This window comes from Salvelinus namaycush, chromosome 14, assembly GCF_016432855.1.
Source record: "Salvelinus namaycush isolate Seneca chromosome 14, SaNama_1.0, whole genome shotgun sequence".
Classification (NCBI taxonomy): Eukaryota; Metazoa; Chordata; class Actinopteri; order Salmoniformes; family Salmonidae; genus Salvelinus; species Salvelinus namaycush.
In genome coordinates, this window is record NC_052320.1 from 12,031,970 (window position 1) to 12,051,347 (window position 19,378).

A 19,378-nucleotide genomic window follows, 5' to 3' on the forward strand; every position below is an offset into this window, starting at 1 on the left:
CAGAACAGCCAGCCAGCGCAGTGAGAGATCAGTCATGCAGAGTACAGTGTGTGTGTACAATGGGTGGATCTAATCCTGAATGTTGATTGGTTAAAAGGGCATTCCAGCCGGTGTCTATTCCACAAGTTACCACCGGCTAAATCTATGACGTTCAAATGCCTATTTACTCTGTTCCATCTGACTGCGTAATCCACTGTCTCATCAGCCCAGCCAGGCAACTTATAAATGTGATCTCCATTATAAAAAGCATCTAGACATTATCTCACATTTCTTTTAGACTAAATCAAATCAAAATTTATTTGTCACGTGCGCCGAATACAACAGGTGTAGGTAGACCTTACGGTCAAATGCTTACTTACAGGCTCTAACCAATAGTGCAAAAAAGGTATTAGGTGAACAATAGGTAAGTAAAGAAATAAAACAACAGTAAAAAGACAGGCTATATACAGTAGCAAGGCTATAAAAGTAGCGAGGCTACATACAGACACCGGTTAGTCAGGCTGATTGAGGTAGTATGTACATGTCGATATGGTTAAAGTGACTATGCATATATGATGAACAGAGAGTAGCAGTAGCGTAAAAGAGGGGTTGGCGGGTGGTGAGTGGCGGGACACAATGCAGATAGCCCGTTTAGCCAATGTGCGGGAGCACTGGTTGGTCGGCCCAATTGAGGTAGTATGTACATGAATGTATAGTTAAAGTGACTATGCATATATGATAAACAGAGAGTAGCAGCAGCGTAAAAAGAGGGGGCACACAATGCAAATAGTCCGGGGAGCCATTTGGTTACCTGTTCAGGAGTCTTATGGCTTGGGGGTAAAAACTGTTGAGAAGCCTTTTTGTCCTAGACTTGGCACTCCGGTAACATTTAGTTTTCAACAGAGGAGATTTGTATAAACCTTGCTGTCTGTCTCTACAACATTTGCAACATTGTTTCAATATTCAAATTTGATCTCCAACTGTCCCATAGTAATGAACGTGATGAGACAGACAGGCAGGCAGCTTTTTGAAGTGCAGTTAGTTTGCAGTCTTTCCAGCTTCAGTTTGCTGTGTTGTTGGCTAGCTCCTCTCAACAACGTCCTGACAAGAGAGCACATTTTCTATGCCAGGTGAAATCACGCCTCATTAGCTCATTGTTATGGATGTCTCCAAATAAATGTCACTAGAAAACAGCCTATGCAAATGCAGCTACTGTTATTCTGTCTGCACTGTTTGATGGGACTGTAAGTTAGCCGTAGTTGGCTAGCTAGCAAGCAGGGTATAAGAACGTTGCAAGCCAGTATGGCAATAGAACATTTAGAACGAACAACTGGGTCGCGTCCAGATACAGAACACTTAACGACTGGGTCGCGTATCTGGCAACCGAACGGATAGAAGGAAGAACAACCAGCCGGCTTGGGTAGCAACCCTAGATGTGTCGGGACTATATCTTGTGGAAGGATGAAATAGTATGAATAAATTATCACTTTTAATGAAAATATGTCAATCATTTTTTGAATATGTTGGTAACCTGTTGTATAAGTGATAATGCCCTTGAAGCCAGTGTTTGGAGGATATATCGGCACGGTTCCAATATATCCTCCAAACACCAGCTTAAGTCTATTTCTTAAACTGCATTGTTGGTTAAGGGCTTGTATGTAAGCATCTTACGGTAAGGTCTACTACACCTGTTGTATTCAGCGCATGTAAAAAATACAATTTGATATGCGTCTATCCATGTAGGTGTGACATTATCCTCATCCCAGTGTGTGTGTGGTGTTGCCTCACGTGTTGTTTACTATCTGTAGCCGCTCGCCCTTCCTGAAAGACAGATCAGAGGCAGTGCGAGACTCGTAGTCATACAGCGCCACGAACGTCGTCACTCCTCCTGTGGGGGAGAGAGCAGACAGACACTTATCTCAAGGGAGAGGGTCATGAAATATTAAGTGATATAGCAATACCATGTTTAAAAATACACCATATGTACAATTCAGATATCCCCGAAAACTGTGTTTCAAATTGTACTAAATAAGATTTGCATATACTAGTCAGTAGCATCAAATATATGGCATCCAATGGAGCTTGAGCCGTTTTATATAACAATCATTCCTTTAGTGAAACTAAATGATTTAATAATGTATTTCTATGCCATACTAGGTTATTAGTGGGGTATCTGGGCCCTAGTGTCTTACCTGCGAGTGTCCCTCTGTTAGGAGACGTGACGCTACTGGTGGACTCTGCACCCCCAAACAGGGCCAGCTCCGGGGTATTGGTCAGGGGCTGAGTGGGCTGGCGTGTCCCGTCCACTGCAGGGTTCCGATTGGATGTGAGGGTGTGCTGGGCAGGGCTGAAGTTGAGGCTGCCAGCCCCTCCTCCCGAGCTGATGTCTTTGGGCTTGCTTTTGGTTCCCCCCATGGCCTAGACCTATAAGACAAACAGAGAGACGAATGAGCTTCTGCAATTCAATAAAAAAATATATACTAAAGTGTCTATTGAAATAGAACACAGTTCGCTAGTTAAACCTAGTTCTTTTCCTTTCTACATGGATGGTAAAGGCTTAGAATAGCTACAGTATTTTTTGCCATCTACCCTCTCACACTAGGCTCCCCTCCTAGGCAGCTTAGCAGAGGGCAGGGCCAAGAGTGGAAACTGAAGTACATGTGAAGTCATACAGTTCCTATGTTCTAACTACAGCAATGCATTATCATGTGCAGTAATAATACATGCTAAACCTAAGCTTCCCTAAGGATGGGCTTGTAGCTGCCACTCCTTAGCTACCACACAGGAATCCATTGCTATGAGACCCTGCCCCACTCCCATCCTCCATATACCTGTCCCACCCCCATCCTCCACCCACCTGTCCCACCCCCATACACCTGTCCCACCCCCATCCTCCACTCACCTGTCCCACCCCCATCCTCCACCCCCTGCCACCACACCCACAACTAAATACGCAACCCAGCATAGCAAACAGAGAGGTTTCTTCCCCCCCAAGAGAGATGATTGAAAATGAAATGCATGACATGTGTTACAGAAATGACAGAATGGTCAAGAGCATGCTAAGAGAGCAAAAACTCAGCTACTAAAGTACAGTGCCTTCGGGAAGTATTCAGACCCCTTGACTTTTTCCACATTTTGTTAGGTTACAGCCTTATTCTAAAATTTATAAAATCGTTCCCGCCCACACAGCATGATGCTGCTACCACCATGGTTCACCGTAGGGATGGTGCCAGGTTTCCTCCAGACGTGACGCTTGGCATTCAGGCCAGAGTTGAGACTTGGTTTCATCAGACCAGAGAATGGTCAGAGTCTTTAGGTGCCTTTTGGCAAACTCCAAGCGGGATGTCATGTGCCTTTTACTGAGGAGTGGCTTCCGTCTGGCCACTCGACCATAAAGGCCTGATTGGTGGAGTGCTGCAGAGATGGAAGGTTCTCCCATCTCAACAGAGGAATTCTAGAGCTCTGTCAGAGTGACCATCGGTTTTTGGTCACTTCCCTGACCAAAGCCCTTCTCCCTGATTGCTCCATTTGGCCCGGCGGCCATCTCTAGGAAGAGTCTTGGTGGTTCCAAACTTCTTCCATTTAAGAATGATGGAGGCCACTGTGGTCTTGGGGACCTTCAATGCTGCAGAAATGTTTTTGTACCCTTCCCCAGATTTGTGCCTCGACATTATCCTGTCTCTGAGCTCTATGGACAATTCCTTCGACCTCATGGCTTGGTTTTTGCTCTGACATCCACTGTCAACTGTGGGACCTTATTTAGACATGTGTGTGCGCCTTTCCAAATTATGTCCAATTAATTGAATTTACCACAGGTGGACTCCAAGTTGTAGAAACATCTCAAGGATGATCAATAAAAACAGGATGCACCTGAGATCAATTTCGAGTCTCATAGCAAAGGGTCTGAATACTTAAGTAAATAAGGTATCGTTTTTTTCCCTTCATTTTTTTCTTGTCATTATGGGGTATTGTGTGTAGATTTCTGAGGATTTTTATTTTAATTTAATCAATTTTAGAATAAGGCTGTAACCTAACAAAATGTGGATAAAGTCAAGGGGTCTGAATACTTTCCCAAGGCACTGTATATATGGACATGGCTGTGTAGGCCATCATGGCTGTCATCATAGCTTTGTGCCACTGTGTGGCCTCCAGAATTCAGTGGCAGAGCACATATTGTTCTCCGCCATCATGGTTTTGCAGTGGCACTACAACACTAGTCGATGGTACAGGGTGCCGTCCTCGATAGCCTATTAATGAGTCAGGATCAATAGACTCCCTCCTAGTCAGATCAAAGGGCTGGTTGTACAGTACGGTACCCAACCTAACCCCTTATTCACACCCTCCTACCACCCAGTGAATAGTGTGACCTGGTGCTGTGTCATCGCTCGAGGTCATTTGCTCCAGATGAATGCTGTGATCATGTTGCCCAAGGTGACTAAGTCCATCTGGCCATGCGGCTACATATGGGCTCATAAACATAAAGGGCTAGAGTTCAATTGAGCATAAATATTTACACGTTGCTGAATCAGTGCGTATAAGTACTGTAGCAGCTGTACACAAAACAGTTATCTATTGAGATAAAGATGTTCTCAATGAGAATAACCTGGATTAAAAAAGTAGATGTTCTCAATGACAAGAGTATACCAATGACAACTGAGGAGTGTTTACACTATTTAACACACAATTAAAGGGATACATCAGGATTTCAGAAAAATCCCCAGTCAGATAAACTCGTAGATACCATTTTTATGTCTCTGTGTCCAGTATGAAGGAAGTTAGAGGCAGCTTCTCAAGCTAATGCTAACTAACGTTAGCGCAATGACTGGAAGTCCCTGGGTATCTGCTAGCATGCTAGACTTCCAGTCATTGCGCTAACGTTAGTTAGCAACTTCCTTCAAACTCCACGCAGAGACATAAAAATGTTATCCACGAATTCATCTGACTCTGGGGAAGTAGATAGTCATTGCCAAAATACAGAAGTTTCCCAAAGTAAGGTGCTAAGATCACTTGAAGACTCTTGCTCTCTACTCCTCCTCAGGGTCCTGCCTGTATTCTTAGAGACTCCAGTTATAAACACATGAAGCATTTCAGTCTTCTCTAAACACAGTTTAGTGCACAAAATCATTACACCAGGATAATTTAGGGACCCAACCCTCCACTACTGTCATGGATGGATATAGGCCTAGCAGTGGGGATTTGCTACAGATAGATACTAATTTGGAGAGAAGAGGCAGGGCCAGGGATTGGGATGTTTTTTTCAAAGTCCTAGCAGTAGTCACCTAAAATAGAAAGTGTCATGTTGACTAGAAATAAGGTAATTACTGGTAGCGTCTTGTTTTGCTTTTGCTTGTCTGGGGATCAGCTATTTCTATGACCTAGAACAGACATCTCTATGGTTATGGTAGCAGTAGGTGGGCTAATGAGCCCTGTTACCACCAGGGCCTTTATTTAACTAGGCAAGTCAGTTAAGAACAAATTCATTTACAATGACGGCCTAGGAACGGTGGGTTAACTGCCTTGTTCAGGGGCCGAACGACAGATTTTTACCTTGTCAGCTTGGGAATTCGATCTTGCAACCTGGCCCAATGCTCTAACCACTAGGCTACCCTGCCACTCCTAGTGCTATTCATTACTAGTGCTATTCATACTAATGAGACTACAGCCAAGGGCTGTGACAGTCATGGAATTTTAAATGACGGTTATTGGTCAGCCAAATGACCGCGGGGGTCACCGTAATAACCTTTTGAATAGCATTTTATTTATTTTTTACAGCAGAAACGGACTTAACCGCACGAATGCCCGGCCGCCCCGTTTTCAGTCAGCTGTTCGTGCCACACAGTTTTTATTTTAATTTTATGACAGCCTTCATCTGTAACCGCCGGTTACACGGTTATTGTGCCAGCCCTACTACAGCTACTTTCAGTTTTGTGGATCTAACTATGGAGTCAGTCAGTGTGTGGTAGTGGTCTCATTCAACAGACGGACATATGTCTTACTGGAAGCCTGCTAAGCTAAAGCAGGAAAGCAAGGCTGAGACAGAAACAGCAAGGCTGAGACAGCAAGACAGCATCAATGTGCAAAATAGTACGCAGCATCATCTGGATATGTACGCAACAAAAGTTACACATTCACCTTCTGCTACCATTTCTGTCAAGCAGTCTACACATACAGTTTGACGCATACGTTCGATAAATCCAACGTATGCGCCATACAGAACGCACTGCGTCTGCAATGCAATGCTGCAAGGAAAACGCAGCATTCCGTTGGAAATTAATGTAATTCTGGTGTACCAAAATGCAATGACGCTGTTGGTGTGTTCGAAGCGTAAGACAGCAAGGCTGAGTCAGCTTCCCAGAGAGTTGCAATGTACTGAAGACACATGCTGGAAAAATGTATGGCACACAAAGAATAACACCCATCTCTCAATTTGTGAGACCCATCCATGCTTCACGTCTGTCGGAGGACACACACACACCTGGCAGGCAGCCAGGAGATTGGAGACGGAGGCCCCCGGAGATTGGAGACGGAGGCCCCCAGCCTCTTGCTGCTTATCAAACAGCTGAGGAGATTCATATGGATCAGAATTACACTACAGCAGCAGCCCATCTAGCTTGTCATCCGCCATCTTTCTCACAAACACCCACACAGACACTTTTCATGAGGTAGAAAAGCTGAACCAGCGGGGCTCATTACATTTCTAGCCCAGCCGGCGTCAGGGTGTGGGAGGGGACTAGTTGTTGAGAGGGAAGGGGGGCTGGTGGGTAGAGAGAGGGGGTCAATGAGGATAGAGAGGCGGTCGATATGTCCCCCAAGGGTATGTCTGTACAACGGGATAGTTCTACTGTAAAGTAGCTAACAGTCTGGTCAGGTTAGAGAGCACACTCAGGCAGACACAAAGAGGACGGGTGGCACAGCAAGCTGGTCTTTGTGTGTCTCATCCAATAGAATGGTTGCACGGTTAATAACACATTTCCTCTCCCATCTCACCATATCAAATAAACCCTCCATATTTCACACAACTGGCACTTTTATGATGGAGTTGTTATTTGAACGATATGTCGCAGGTATTTATTCAGCATTATAAACTGGGTGGTTCGAGTCCTGAATGCTGATTGTCTGACAGCTGTGGTATATCAGACCATATACCACAGGTATGACAAAACGTACATTTTTACTGTTCTAATTACATTGGTAACCAGTTTATAATAGCGTTTAGACACCTCAGAGGTTTGTGGTATATGACCAATATACCACGGCTAAGGGCTGTATCCAGGCACTCGCATTGCGTTGTGCATAAGAACACTTAGCCATGGTATATTGGCCATTACCACACCTCCTCGTGCCTTATTGCTTAAATATACATTATAGCTTGTGAATATTCTGAAACCATGTTATTTCTCAATACTAAATCAAATTTAGACTATACCAACATGAATAGCTGCTTAAAATACCATGTGATTACATTTCTTTCTCCCCATTTTCCGTCAAATAAAACAGAATTTCATCCCATTAATATCTAGCCAGTGGTGTTCTATCACAATACTCCTAAACAAAACTCCAACAAAGCTTGTTTGTCAGATCTGACCAAATCTACCCATGTCTCAGACAGCTGAGTAAAGTCTCTAAGTCTTGGCTCTGGGGCATTCCACCCATCCTTGATTACACTACTGGTCAAACAAACAAGTCTATTGTCAGCTCACACTCACAGCAAACCCTGCAATCAAACACAATATGCCTGATTCACATCATATACATCCTACCCGAACCACACTGTGCTGGCTAGGCCCTACTGTATGGTTTGAATCAGGCTGCACTGTGCTGGCTCGGCCCTACTGTATGGTTTGAATCAGGCTGCACTGTGCTGGCTCGACCCTACTGTATGGTTTGAATCAGGCTGCACTGTGCTGGCTCGGCCCTACTGTATGGTTTGAATCAGGCTGCACTGTGCTCATGCGCAAGACACTGTGCTTGCTACGGACTGAGGTCGACCAAACCGTCTCTTCACACACCGCCTCTCCACGGATGACAGCCACCGGGAAATATGGAAATGGATCATTAAAGTCATGAAGCGACCACCATGTTTGGGCGGGAAAAGGGAAAAAAAGGGAGAGAGAGAGAGATAGCGAGACATACACAGAGCGAGAGACGGCGAGAGAGACAAAGCGAGCGACAGAAACACACAGAGAGAGAGAGTGCGTGTGAGAGAGAGACACAGCGAGAGAGAGTGAGGCAGCGAGAGAGACAACAAAGGGTGAGAGAGAGCGAGAACTATACCACCCAGATTCTGCCTTTCTGTGTGATAAACCAGTGAGGTCTAGTCTGTGCCTCATTGGGTCTAATAAGCCTGAGGTAACTAAGCACTCAGCACCTGCTCCACCCACTACAAGGCAGAAATAAACCCAGCAAAATCCCTCTGGCAACAAGGCATGGGGGGATGATGGATTTGCTTAATTATGCACAAGAAACCAGCAACGGATACAAAATCCTTCAAGTCTCATGGGCTTTGGCTGAACGGGGGATTCATCTTTTAATTTAGCTGCCGGGTTGTCTTCTGTATATTCCGTTTTTTTCCCCACTCTCATTTTTATGTTTCTTCTGAAAGGATAACAATGTTAATCTCTGAATAAGAAAGTGAAACAGACAATTCAAAGGCTATTGTGTCATTCATCTATTTAAGACGGTGCATTAAATCGCTTCTTTGTCTGAACATTTCCTATTAATTCAATAACACATTCATAACATTTCCCTGATGAATTCAGTTAATGTTTCTGTAAAATAAACCTGAATCCCCTTTTTGATCATCAAGCAGTCTTCATTTACTCATGAATAGTGGTCCTGTGTAACGCCAGGGTTGTGGGTTTGATTCTCGCTCGGGGCACCCAAATGAATTTGTATGCACATTTGTAAGTCGCTTTGGAGAAAATAGCATATGGCATATTCTTATATTATGAAAGTAATAAAACAGCATACAGGCTTGATTCTATTTGTTCAGGCTAAGATTGAAACACTATAGCCAACTATAATGATGATAGGCTGTTGACAGTAAGTGAGAATGTTTAAGCCAATATGTACATAGTATTGCACTCTCATTCCAGTGAAAGGAGAATCACCTGTGGGAAAATAGAGACAGAACTTCAAAGAGAGCCCCCCCCCCCCCCCCCCGCAAAAAAAGCTGTCATTGTGGCCTTGCTGTGACAGTCAGTCTGACATCAGTGGTGAGGTTTGACATTAAAGCCCCATCCTATCCACTAGCCTTCCTTCCGTAGTGACTTCTCCCATCACACCTGTGACAGAACAACAGGTTGGCGAGATAGCCATCACATTTATATTGCATTTGCATGAGTCAGACATGAAACATTGTTTTAATATGCTGTATGCATCGGAGCCCTGGACAGCTCTGCAGTCTGTACTGAGGCTTTTAGGATCAGGCCAGGAAAAACAAACATGTACTCTAGATGTGCTTTTTCCTTCTCTTGGCGTGCAACTTATAGTACATCTAACCACACAGGTTCTAGACAACAAATCAACATACAGAATGACTCTGTCCCGTTACATAACATGTGACCTGCATCCCAGGCTACTACCATCGTTACCAGCTGGAGACAAGTCTGAGCCACAGATATACTCAACAGGGATGCTAAAGAATAAAATTCAGAGAAAGACATATCAAAAACGGAGGTACTGTAGATCAAGAATCGACCAATCGGATCCTAGGTAAAATATCCCTGAGGGTTAGGTTTCATGTCATTGCTCAATGTTCTTATTTAGGCGGAAGGTACACATCAACTTATAGAGAAGAAGAGTTGAGGGGGAGCAGGTAGACTAGCAGTTAAGAGTGTTGGGCCAGTAACCAAAAGGTTTCTGGTTTGAATCCCTGAGCAGACCAGGTGAAAAATGTGCCGATGTGCCCTTGAGCAAGGCACTTAACCCTAATTTCACCTGTAAGTCGCTCTGGATAAGAGCATCTGCTAAATGACGTAAACATAGGGGGAGGGCATCAAGTGAACAAAGACTAGGCCGCATTAAACCTGAGGGGTGTACTATGACACGAGATAGCGAGCTAACTTTGGTGAACTCTAACTCCTCTGAGTTCAACTCAACTCGGGATAACATTTGACACGAAAGTGGCAACGAATCCTTCAGAACTAACCTGCTCCGGGGCAGGGTAACTCGGGGATAATGCTGCATTCGTAACCAAGTGGAAGGTGGGAATTTACCACTTGTGAAGTTGTAAATATCAGTTGGATGCATTCACGTGCTTTGATGTTGCATTTAACAGCCGAATATGCTGTTATCAAGGTAATTTCCTCAGCATTGGATCAATGAAGAGTTCAGCATTTGACTCGCTGGGCTTATCCACGTGTGACATGCAAGTGCAGTTACAAGCCTGACTGGATGTAACGGCAGCTGGAGGATCAATATCCACCTTCATAAAATGGATGAAGCTGGAGCAGGAATGTGAAGCTAACTGAAGCTGGCTAGCTTTATAGAATCCTAAGTAAATCTAGCTAGCATCGTAGAACACCCCAGTGGGGCTGTGTCAGAAAAGTTTACTAACCATAAAATCCTTGCTTTCTCCAGTCCTTGTTTCCTCCATTGCACGCTCAAAGTTAATTGGATGAGGTCCGAGGGAGTGACCTTTGACCTCATCCAAAGCACTTTGAGAGGAATTGAAAACAAGGACAGAGGAAACAAGGATTTGATGTTTTCAGACCCAGCCCTCAAATCAGGCCTTTGAAGTATTCATTCATCTTAATGCTCTCTATGTAATTACTCCAGGGAAAGCAGGAAAAGTGGGAGGCTTTGGCCTTGGCCCTCCCTGCGTCACTGCCCACCGATTGCAGCCCTAATCCAGCTGCTTGTTCTCCCCAGATTATCAACATCAATTCCGTAATTGCATTTGGATATGCCGTGATGACATTCCATCTGGGGAGTCAGGACTAGATGTAACTGAACAACATTGGTTACAATACATTTTAAAGGACCGGATTCAGACCCCTTGACTTTTTCTACATTTTGTTACTTTTCAGTCTTATTCCAAAATGGATTAAATCAATTTTTTTTTAAACTCAATCTACACACAATACCCCATAATGACAAAGTTTTTTTGCAAATGTATTTTTTTGCAAATGTATTAAACATTGTCCGAGACAGGATTGTGTCGAGGCACAGATCTGGGGAAGGGTACCAAAACATTTCTGCAGCATTGAAGGTCCTCACGAACACAGTGGCCTCCATCATTCTTAAATGGAAGAAGTTTGGAACCACCAAGACTCTTTCCAGAGCTGGCCGTCTAACCAAACTGAGCAATCAGGGGAGAAGGGCCTTGGTCAGGGAGGTGACCAAGAACCCAATGGTTGCTCTGACAGAGCTCTAGAGTTCCTCTGTGGAGCTGGGATAACATTCCATCTCTGCAGCACTCCACCAACCAGGCCTTTATGATAGAGTGGCCAGACGGAAGCCACTCCTCAGTAAAAAGGCACATGACAGCCCACTTGGAGTTTGCCAAAAGGCACCTAAAGGCTCTCAGACTATGAGAAACAAGATTCTGTGGTCTGATGAAACTGTGGTCTGATGCATCACGTCTGGAGGAAACCTGGCACCATCCCTACGGTGAAGCATGGTTTTTCAGTGGCAGGGACTGGGAGACTAGTCAGGATCGATGCAAAGATGAAAAGTACCGAGAAATCCTTGATGAAAACCAGCTCCAGAGCACTCAGGACCTCAGACTGGGGCAAACATCACTAAGCACACAGCCAAGACAACACAGGAGTGGCTTCGGGACAAGTCTCTGAATGTCCTTGAGTGGCCCAGTCAGAGCCCGGACTTGACCCCGATCGAACATCTCTGGAGAGACCTGAAAATAGCTGTGCAGCAACACTCCCCATCCAACCTGACAGAGCTTGAGAGGATCTGCAGGGAAGAATGTGAGAAACTCTCCAAATACAGGTGCGCCAAGCTTGTAGCGTCATACCGAAGAAGACGAGGCTGTAATCGCTGCCAAAGGTGCTTCAACAAAGCACTGAGTAAAGGGTCTGAATACTTATGTAAATGTGATTTCTATTTTCTATTAAGTATCAAACATTTCTCAAAACCTGTTTTTGATATGTCATTATGAGGCATTGTGTGTAGATTGATGAGGAAAAATACAAATTTAATCAATTTTAGAATAACCTAACAAAATGTGGAAAAAAGTCAAGGGGTCTGAATACTCACTCCAGGCAGCTACTGCAGCCGAGCACATATCTCATCCTGCCTAGACAAATCCATCTGCTGCAGTGTGCTAAATACACGCAGGCACCCTACAGTAAATCTCCCCTACAGACTCCACAGAGCTTGGACTCAGTCAGAGAATTCATTAAGTAACTTAAGTCGTGCTTATCCTGCTCAGACAGAGCTGCTCTGGTTCATAGCCCTTAACAAAGTTCAGTTACAGAATGTGGGTTTTTCGTTATTTTCCCCACAAACAAGAAGCTTTTTCTACTATTTCTCATTTTTTCCCCTCTTTGCATTGTTGGGAAGGGCCCGTAAGTAAGCATTGCACTGTTACTCTACGAAGCACGTGACAATTTTTATTTTATTTGAAATGGTTAAATGTCACGCAGTGTTTACACATCCCTCCTCTATTCGATTCAGCCAACCTACACCTCGGTAACAAGACCTAGCCTACCTCCACTATGCACGCGTCCTATTCAGTAAGCCATTAATAGGCTAATTATTTCTATGTAGTTTCAATGGAGTCCATCCACACACACCATTTAACACTCTCAAGCTTGTTGTGTTCAAACTCTTTTCATATGATAGTGTGTGTGTATCAAGTCAAACCAGGAACACTCAAAGCCAAATAGCTGTCCCATGTTTGGAAGGGCCAAAGGTAAACATCCACCCACAGGGAGAGGAGGACACTGGCTCCTAGTGAGTGTTGACCTGAGGACAGCAGGGCTGTCAGCCCAGAAAGAGACCCTCCTCTGCTCTCCAATCACTGAGAGACACCAGGTCAGGATGGGGAGTTAGTGGAGCCAATATTTACCTCTCCACACAGAACACACCAGCCGTTGCCATGGAGGTGATTCCTCGCATTCCACAAGCAACAGCTCTGATGCACTTGTACGCTCACACTTATTCGTCAGAGAAACGTGCAGAAAATGGTAGCAAGCTTCTAAGATAGAGAAAAACACAGCCTTTATCCTTTTTTTCATTTTCACTCTTAGGAGACTACTGTACTGTGGTTCTTAATAGGATCAGAGCCTGTGAGTCCTGATCCCTTCCACTGTTCAAGTGTGTGTGTGTGTCTGTGTGTGTGTGTGTGTGTGTGTGTGTGTGTGTGTCAGCAGCACTGATACTTCTGCTTTACCCAATCTAAGTTCATATCACTAACTGTTTTCAAAACAAAACATCCATTCAGTGTTACCATAAAAAAGTCAAACTGCCCTCAAAAAAGGCTGAGGCTGGTTTGTCTTAAAACCCTCTCCCTCCACAGGCAGGTTACATATTTACGACTTGAAAATCAACAAACGAGCCACTGGTCTGGCAGGGTTCCCAGGTCCATGGTTTTTCTAAAGGCCTGTTATGCCCGGTGCCGAATCTCACTGCAACACATATGAAATCATTTTGGAATTGAGGCTCAACTCGAAAATATCTAGTCCATTTTGTATTAGGAGGGGATTTGTTTAGAGGACAGTTCCTGTGACGTCATGGAGGGAGGGAGGAGCGTCGTGGAGGGAGGGAGTGCTGAATGAACCAAAACAGAAGTGAATGTTGAAGTCTCAAAGTTAACTTCACATCAAGCAACAAAAAGGTTAGGATATTTCTCACCATTTTCATCTTTCCCTACTTTCCTCCTTTTGCTTTCTTTAATCATTTACTTTTTTATTTTAGTCATTTAGCAGACACTTTTATGCAGAGCGATTTACAGGAGCATTTAGGGTTAAGTGCCTTGCTCAAGGGCACAGACATTACTCAGTCAAGTTACTCATTATAGGACTAGAGGTCGACCGATTAAATCAGCATGGCCGATTAATTAGGGCCGATTTCAAGTTTTCATAATCGGTAATCGTCATTTTTGGATGCCGATTATGGCCGATTACATTGCACTCCACGAGGAGACTGCGTGGCAAGCTGACCACCTGTTACGCAAGTGCAGCAAGGAGCCAAGGTAAGTTGCTAGCTAGCATTAAACTGATCTTATAAAAAACAATCAATCTTAACATAATCAATAGTTAACTACTCATGGTTGATGATATTACTAGTTTACCTAGCTTGTCCTGCGTTGCAAATAATCAGCGCATTCGCGGAAAAAGCACTGTCGTTGCACCAATGTACCTAACCATTAACATCAATGCCTTTCTTAAAATCAATACACAAGTATATATTTTTAAACCTGCATATTCAGTTAAAAGAAATTCATGTTAGCAGGCAATATTAACTAGGGAAATTGTTTCACGTCTCTTGCGTTCTGTGCAAGCAGAGTCAGGGTATATGCAGCAGTTTGGGCCGCCTGGCTCGTTGCAAACTGTGTGAAGACCATTTCTTCCTAACAAAGACCGTAATTAATTTGCCAGAATTTTACATAATTATGACATAACATTGAAGGTTGTGCAATGTAACAGCAATATTTAGACTTAGGGATGCCACCCGTTCGATAAAATACGGAACGGTTCCGTATTTCACTGAAAGAATAAACGTTTTGTTTACGAAATGATAGTTTCCGGATTTGACCATATTAATGACATAAGGCTCGTATTTCTGTGTTTTATTATATTAAAATGAAGTCTGTTTGATATTTGATAGAGCAGTCTGACTGAGCGGTGGTAGGCAGCAGCAGGCTCGTAAGCATTCATTCAAACAGCACTTTCCTGTGTTTGCCAGCAGCTCTTCGCAATGCTTGAAGCACAGCACTGTTTATGACTTCAAGCCTATCAACTCCCGAGATTAGGCTGGCAATACTAAAGTGCTTATAAAGAACATCCAATAGTCAAAGGTATATGAAATACAAATTGTATATTTCCAATAATAACTACAACCTAAAACTGCTTTAACTGGGAATATTGAAGACTCATGTTAAAAGGAACCACCAGCTTTCATATGTTCTCATGTTCTGAGCAAGGAACTTAAACGTTAGCTTTTTTACATGGCACATATTGCACTTTTACTTTCTTCTCCAACACTGTGTTTTTGCATTATTTAAACCAGATTGAACATGTTTCATTATTTATTTGAGACGAAATTGATTGTTATATTAAGTTAAAATAAAAGTGTTCATTCAGTATTGTGGTAATTGTCATTATTACAAATGTGTGTGTGTATATTAGGTTGACCGATTATAATTTTTCACTGCCGATACCGATACCGATTATTGGAGGTCCAAAAAAAGCCGATACCGATTGATCGGCCGATTTATATACAGTGGGGCAAAAAAGTATTTAGTCAGCCACCAATTGTGCAAGTTCTCCCACTTAAAAAGATGAGAGAGGCCTGTAATTTTCATCATAGGTACACTTCAACTATGACAGACAAAATGAGAAAAAAAAATCCAGAAAATCACATTGTAGGATTTTTTATGAATTTATTTGCAAATTATGGTGGAAAATAAGTATTTGGTCAATAACAAAAGTTCATCTCAATACTTTGTTATATACCCTTTGTTGGTAATGACAGAGGTTAAACGTTTTCTGTAAGTCTTCACAAGGTTTTCACACATTGTTGCTGGTATTTTGGCCCATTCCTCCATGCAGATCTCCTCTAGAGCAGTGATGTTTTGGGGCTGTTGCTGGGCAACACGGACTTTCAACTCCCTCCAAAGATTTTCTATGGGGTTGAGATCTGGAGACTGGCTAGGCCACTCCAGGACCTTGAAATGCTTCTTACGAAGCCACTCCTTCATTGCCCGGGCGGTGTGTTTGGGATCATTGTCATGCTGAAAGACCCAGCCACGTTTCATCTTCAATGCCCTTGCTGATGGAAGGAGGTTTTCACTCAAAATCTCACGATACATGGCCCCATTCATTCTTTCCTTTACACGGATCAGTCGTCCTGGTCCCTTTGCAGAAAAACAGCCCCAAAGCATGATATTTCCACCCCCATGCTTCACAGTTGGTATGGTGTTCTTTGGATGCAACTCAGCATTCTTTGTCCTCCAAACACGACGAGTTGAGTTTTTACCAAAAAGTTCTATTTTGGTTTCATCTGACCATATGACATTCTCCCAATCTTCTTCTGGATCATCCAAATGCTCTCTAGCAAACTTCAGACGGGCAGGGACACATCTGGCACTGCAGGATTTGAGTCCCTGGTGGCGTAGTGTGTTACTGATGGTAGGCTTTGTTACTTTGGTCCCAGCTCTCTGCAGGTCATTCACTAGGTCCCCCCGTGTGGTTCTGGGATTTTTGCTCACCGTTCTTGTGATCATTTTGACCCCACGGGGTGAGATCTTGCATGGAGCCCCAGATCGAGGGAGATTATCAGTGGTCTTGTATGTCTTCCATTTCCTAATAATTGCTCCCACAGTTGATTTCTTCAAACCAAGCTGCTTACCTATTGCAGATTCAGTCTTCCCAGCCTGGTGCAGGTCCACAATTTTGTTTCTGGTGTCCTTTGACAGCTCTTTGGTCTTGGCAATAGTGGAGTTTGGAGTGTGACTGTTTGAGGTTGTGGACAGGTGTCTTTTATACTGATAACAAGTTCAAACAGGTGCCATTAATACAGGTAACGAGTGGAGGACAGAGGAGCCTCTTAAAGAAGAAGTTACAGGTCTGTGAGAGCCAGAAATCTTGCTTGTTTGTAGGTGATTAAATACTTATTTTCCACCATAATTTGCAAATAAATTCATTAAAAATCCTACAATGCAATTTTCTGGATTTTTTTTTCTCATTTTGTCTGTCATAGTTGAAGTGTACCTATGATGAAAACTACAGGCCTCTCTCATCTTTTTAAGTGGGAGAACTTGCACAATTGGTGGCTGACTAAATACTTTTTTGCCCCACTGTGTGTATATATATATATATATATATATATATTGTAATAATGACAATTACAAAAAATAAAAATTGGCATTGCTTTTTTTGGTCCTCCAATAATCGGTATCGGCGTTGAAAAATCATAATCGGTCGACCTCTATATAGGACACATCAAATACTTAATCACAAAGTATCATGTGACAAAATGAGAGAGTCTAGCGAGAGCAGAGAAAAGCAACTTCTATCACACTCCCTGCAACCATGATTCAGAGACATAGCAAAGTCAGTAGAGGACAATTCAAACTATTCTGTGACAACATGAGAGAGTGTGGCAAGACGATAGCAGAGCAGAGCTAGCAGAGTGCAGAACACCAGGCTCACTCCATCTCTGCAGTGAGCCTCCCAGCCCAGCCTGGCCCATCTGATCTGAATCACAAACAAGTCTAACATCAGCTGTGTGTGTGAATCATCCACAGATTAGACCTCTGTGGGCATGTCAAATCACATGTTAAACAGCACCGTTTCCCACGCAACTTTGACTGACTGAGCCATAGGCCTAAACCTATCCCAACCCAGACTGTGCTGTACCATTCCTAGCGGCTTATAAGAGGCTCTTAAGAGACAGACATGGAGAATTAAGATCCTTTCCTCAGCTTCAACTTGGTTAGTTTACACAAGTTCGGGATGTGGATTTGGTAAATAACTCTTTCCTTTTCTGATGATGCGTAAACTGTTTAGACTATGAAAGAGATAAATCCGAGGGTGCCAAAAGTGATAATCACTGCTGAACTAATAAAAAGGTAGCAAACAAAAACAACTTATGTGGACAGCTTCAGAGCAGCAGCTCTCTTAAAAATAGATTACAGTTAGCAGAGGCTACTGTTTAACAGTAAGGAAGACAATGGGGAGGTGTGACACCAGTTCATCATCTTGTTGTGTTAAAGGACAGCTTTGAAGTAGCCGTTATAAGAGCAGTTGTGCCATTCCTACATATGAGAAATGACAGTTATAAAGAGCAGTTGTTAGGTTACAGTTATCTTGTGAAACCGTGTTAATACAAAAGCGTGTTCGGTGTCCTGGCCTCAGGATTCATGGCTGCCATCTTGGCCATAGATCTTCAGATAAATATAGAGACTGAAGCAAGCAACCGAAGCCTAAGTCACTTTCTCCTGCCTGAAAGTAAAAGGATCTTAACCTCACTAGGGTAGGGGGCAGCATTCGGAATTTTGGATGAAAGTAAACTGCCTGCTACTCAGGTCCAGAAGCTAGGATATGCATATAATTGGTAGATTTGGATAGAAAACACTCTAAAGTTTCCAAAACTGTTAAAATAATGTCTGTGAGTATAACAGAACTGATATGGCAGGTGAATACCTCCCCTATTTTTTTCAAAGGATGTTTTTCCATTGAAAGCCTATTCACCATACAAAGACTTATGACCTAGTTCACGAGCCCTATGGCTTCGCCTACATGTGGCCAGTCTTTAGGCATTGTTTCAGGCTTTTACTCTGAAAAATGAGGGAGATACAGCACTTTCAATGAGAGGACAGTGGAAATTTCCAGACATGAGTCTAGCGCATGACCGGAAGCGCACCTTTGTTTCTCCTTTTCTATTGAAGAAGCTATTGTCCGGTTGAAATATGATCGATTATTTATGACAAAAACAACCTGAGGATTGATTTTAAACATCGTTTGACATGTTTCTACGAACTTTTATGGTACTTTTTGGATTTTTCGTCTGTCTGTTGTGACCGCGCTTTGTTCCAATAGATTACTTAACTAAAACGCACCAACAAACGGAGGGTTTTGGACATAAAGAGGGACATTATCGAACAAAACAAACATTTATTGTGTAACATGGAGTCTTCGGAGTGCAACCATATGAAGATCAAAGGTAAGTGATACATTTTATCACTATTTCTGACTTTTGTTACTCCTCTTCTTGGCTGCTAACTGTTTGTAATGATTTGTCTGCTGGGCGCTGTTCTCAGATAATCGCATGGTTTGCTTTCGCCGTAAAGTCTTTTTGAAATCTGACACCGAGGTTGGATTAACAAGAAGTTAATCTTTAAAAAGATGTATAACACTTGTATGTTTCATGAATATTTATAATGAGTACTTCTGTTTTTGAATTTGGCGCTCTGCAATTTCACTGGATGTTGGCCAGGTGGGACGGTTACGTCCCACACCCCCGAGAGATGTTAAAGGGATGGTTCATCGAAATTTATAACTGAACTGTCTCTTTAAGCATCTGGGCCTCAGCAATGTGACTGCACTGCAGTGACCTTTGCGTGTGTATTATGTTCTATAGAGACCATAAGAAGCGCCATATTGTTCCACTATGGTATATTTAGACTAACAATACAATGGTTGATTTATTGTTGAAATCTGCTTTGCCATAGCTTCACACTTGAATCTTGGAAGCCTTAAATCGTTGCCACCAC

At 43.1% G+C, this 19,378-nt stretch overlaps 1 protein-coding gene across 1 annotated transcript in view; it reads right to left on the reverse strand.

The window, feature by feature from the left end:
* Nucleotides 1-19,378, reverse strand: part of LOC120059156 (proto-oncogene tyrosine-protein kinase Src) — a 40,748-nt gene that overhangs the window by 7,171 nt on the left and 14,199 nt on the right. The window contains exons 2-3 of the mRNA XM_039007993.1: nucleotides 2,172-2,403; nucleotides 1,768-1,867 (exon numbers count right to left, since the gene is read on the reverse strand). Coding sequence (XP_038863921.1) covers nucleotides 1,768-1,867; nucleotides 2,172-2,394 — 323 coding nt within the window. The 5' untranslated portion in view covers nucleotides 2,395-2,403. The remainder of the gene's footprint in view (nucleotides 1-1,767; nucleotides 1,868-2,171; nucleotides 2,404-19,378) is intronic.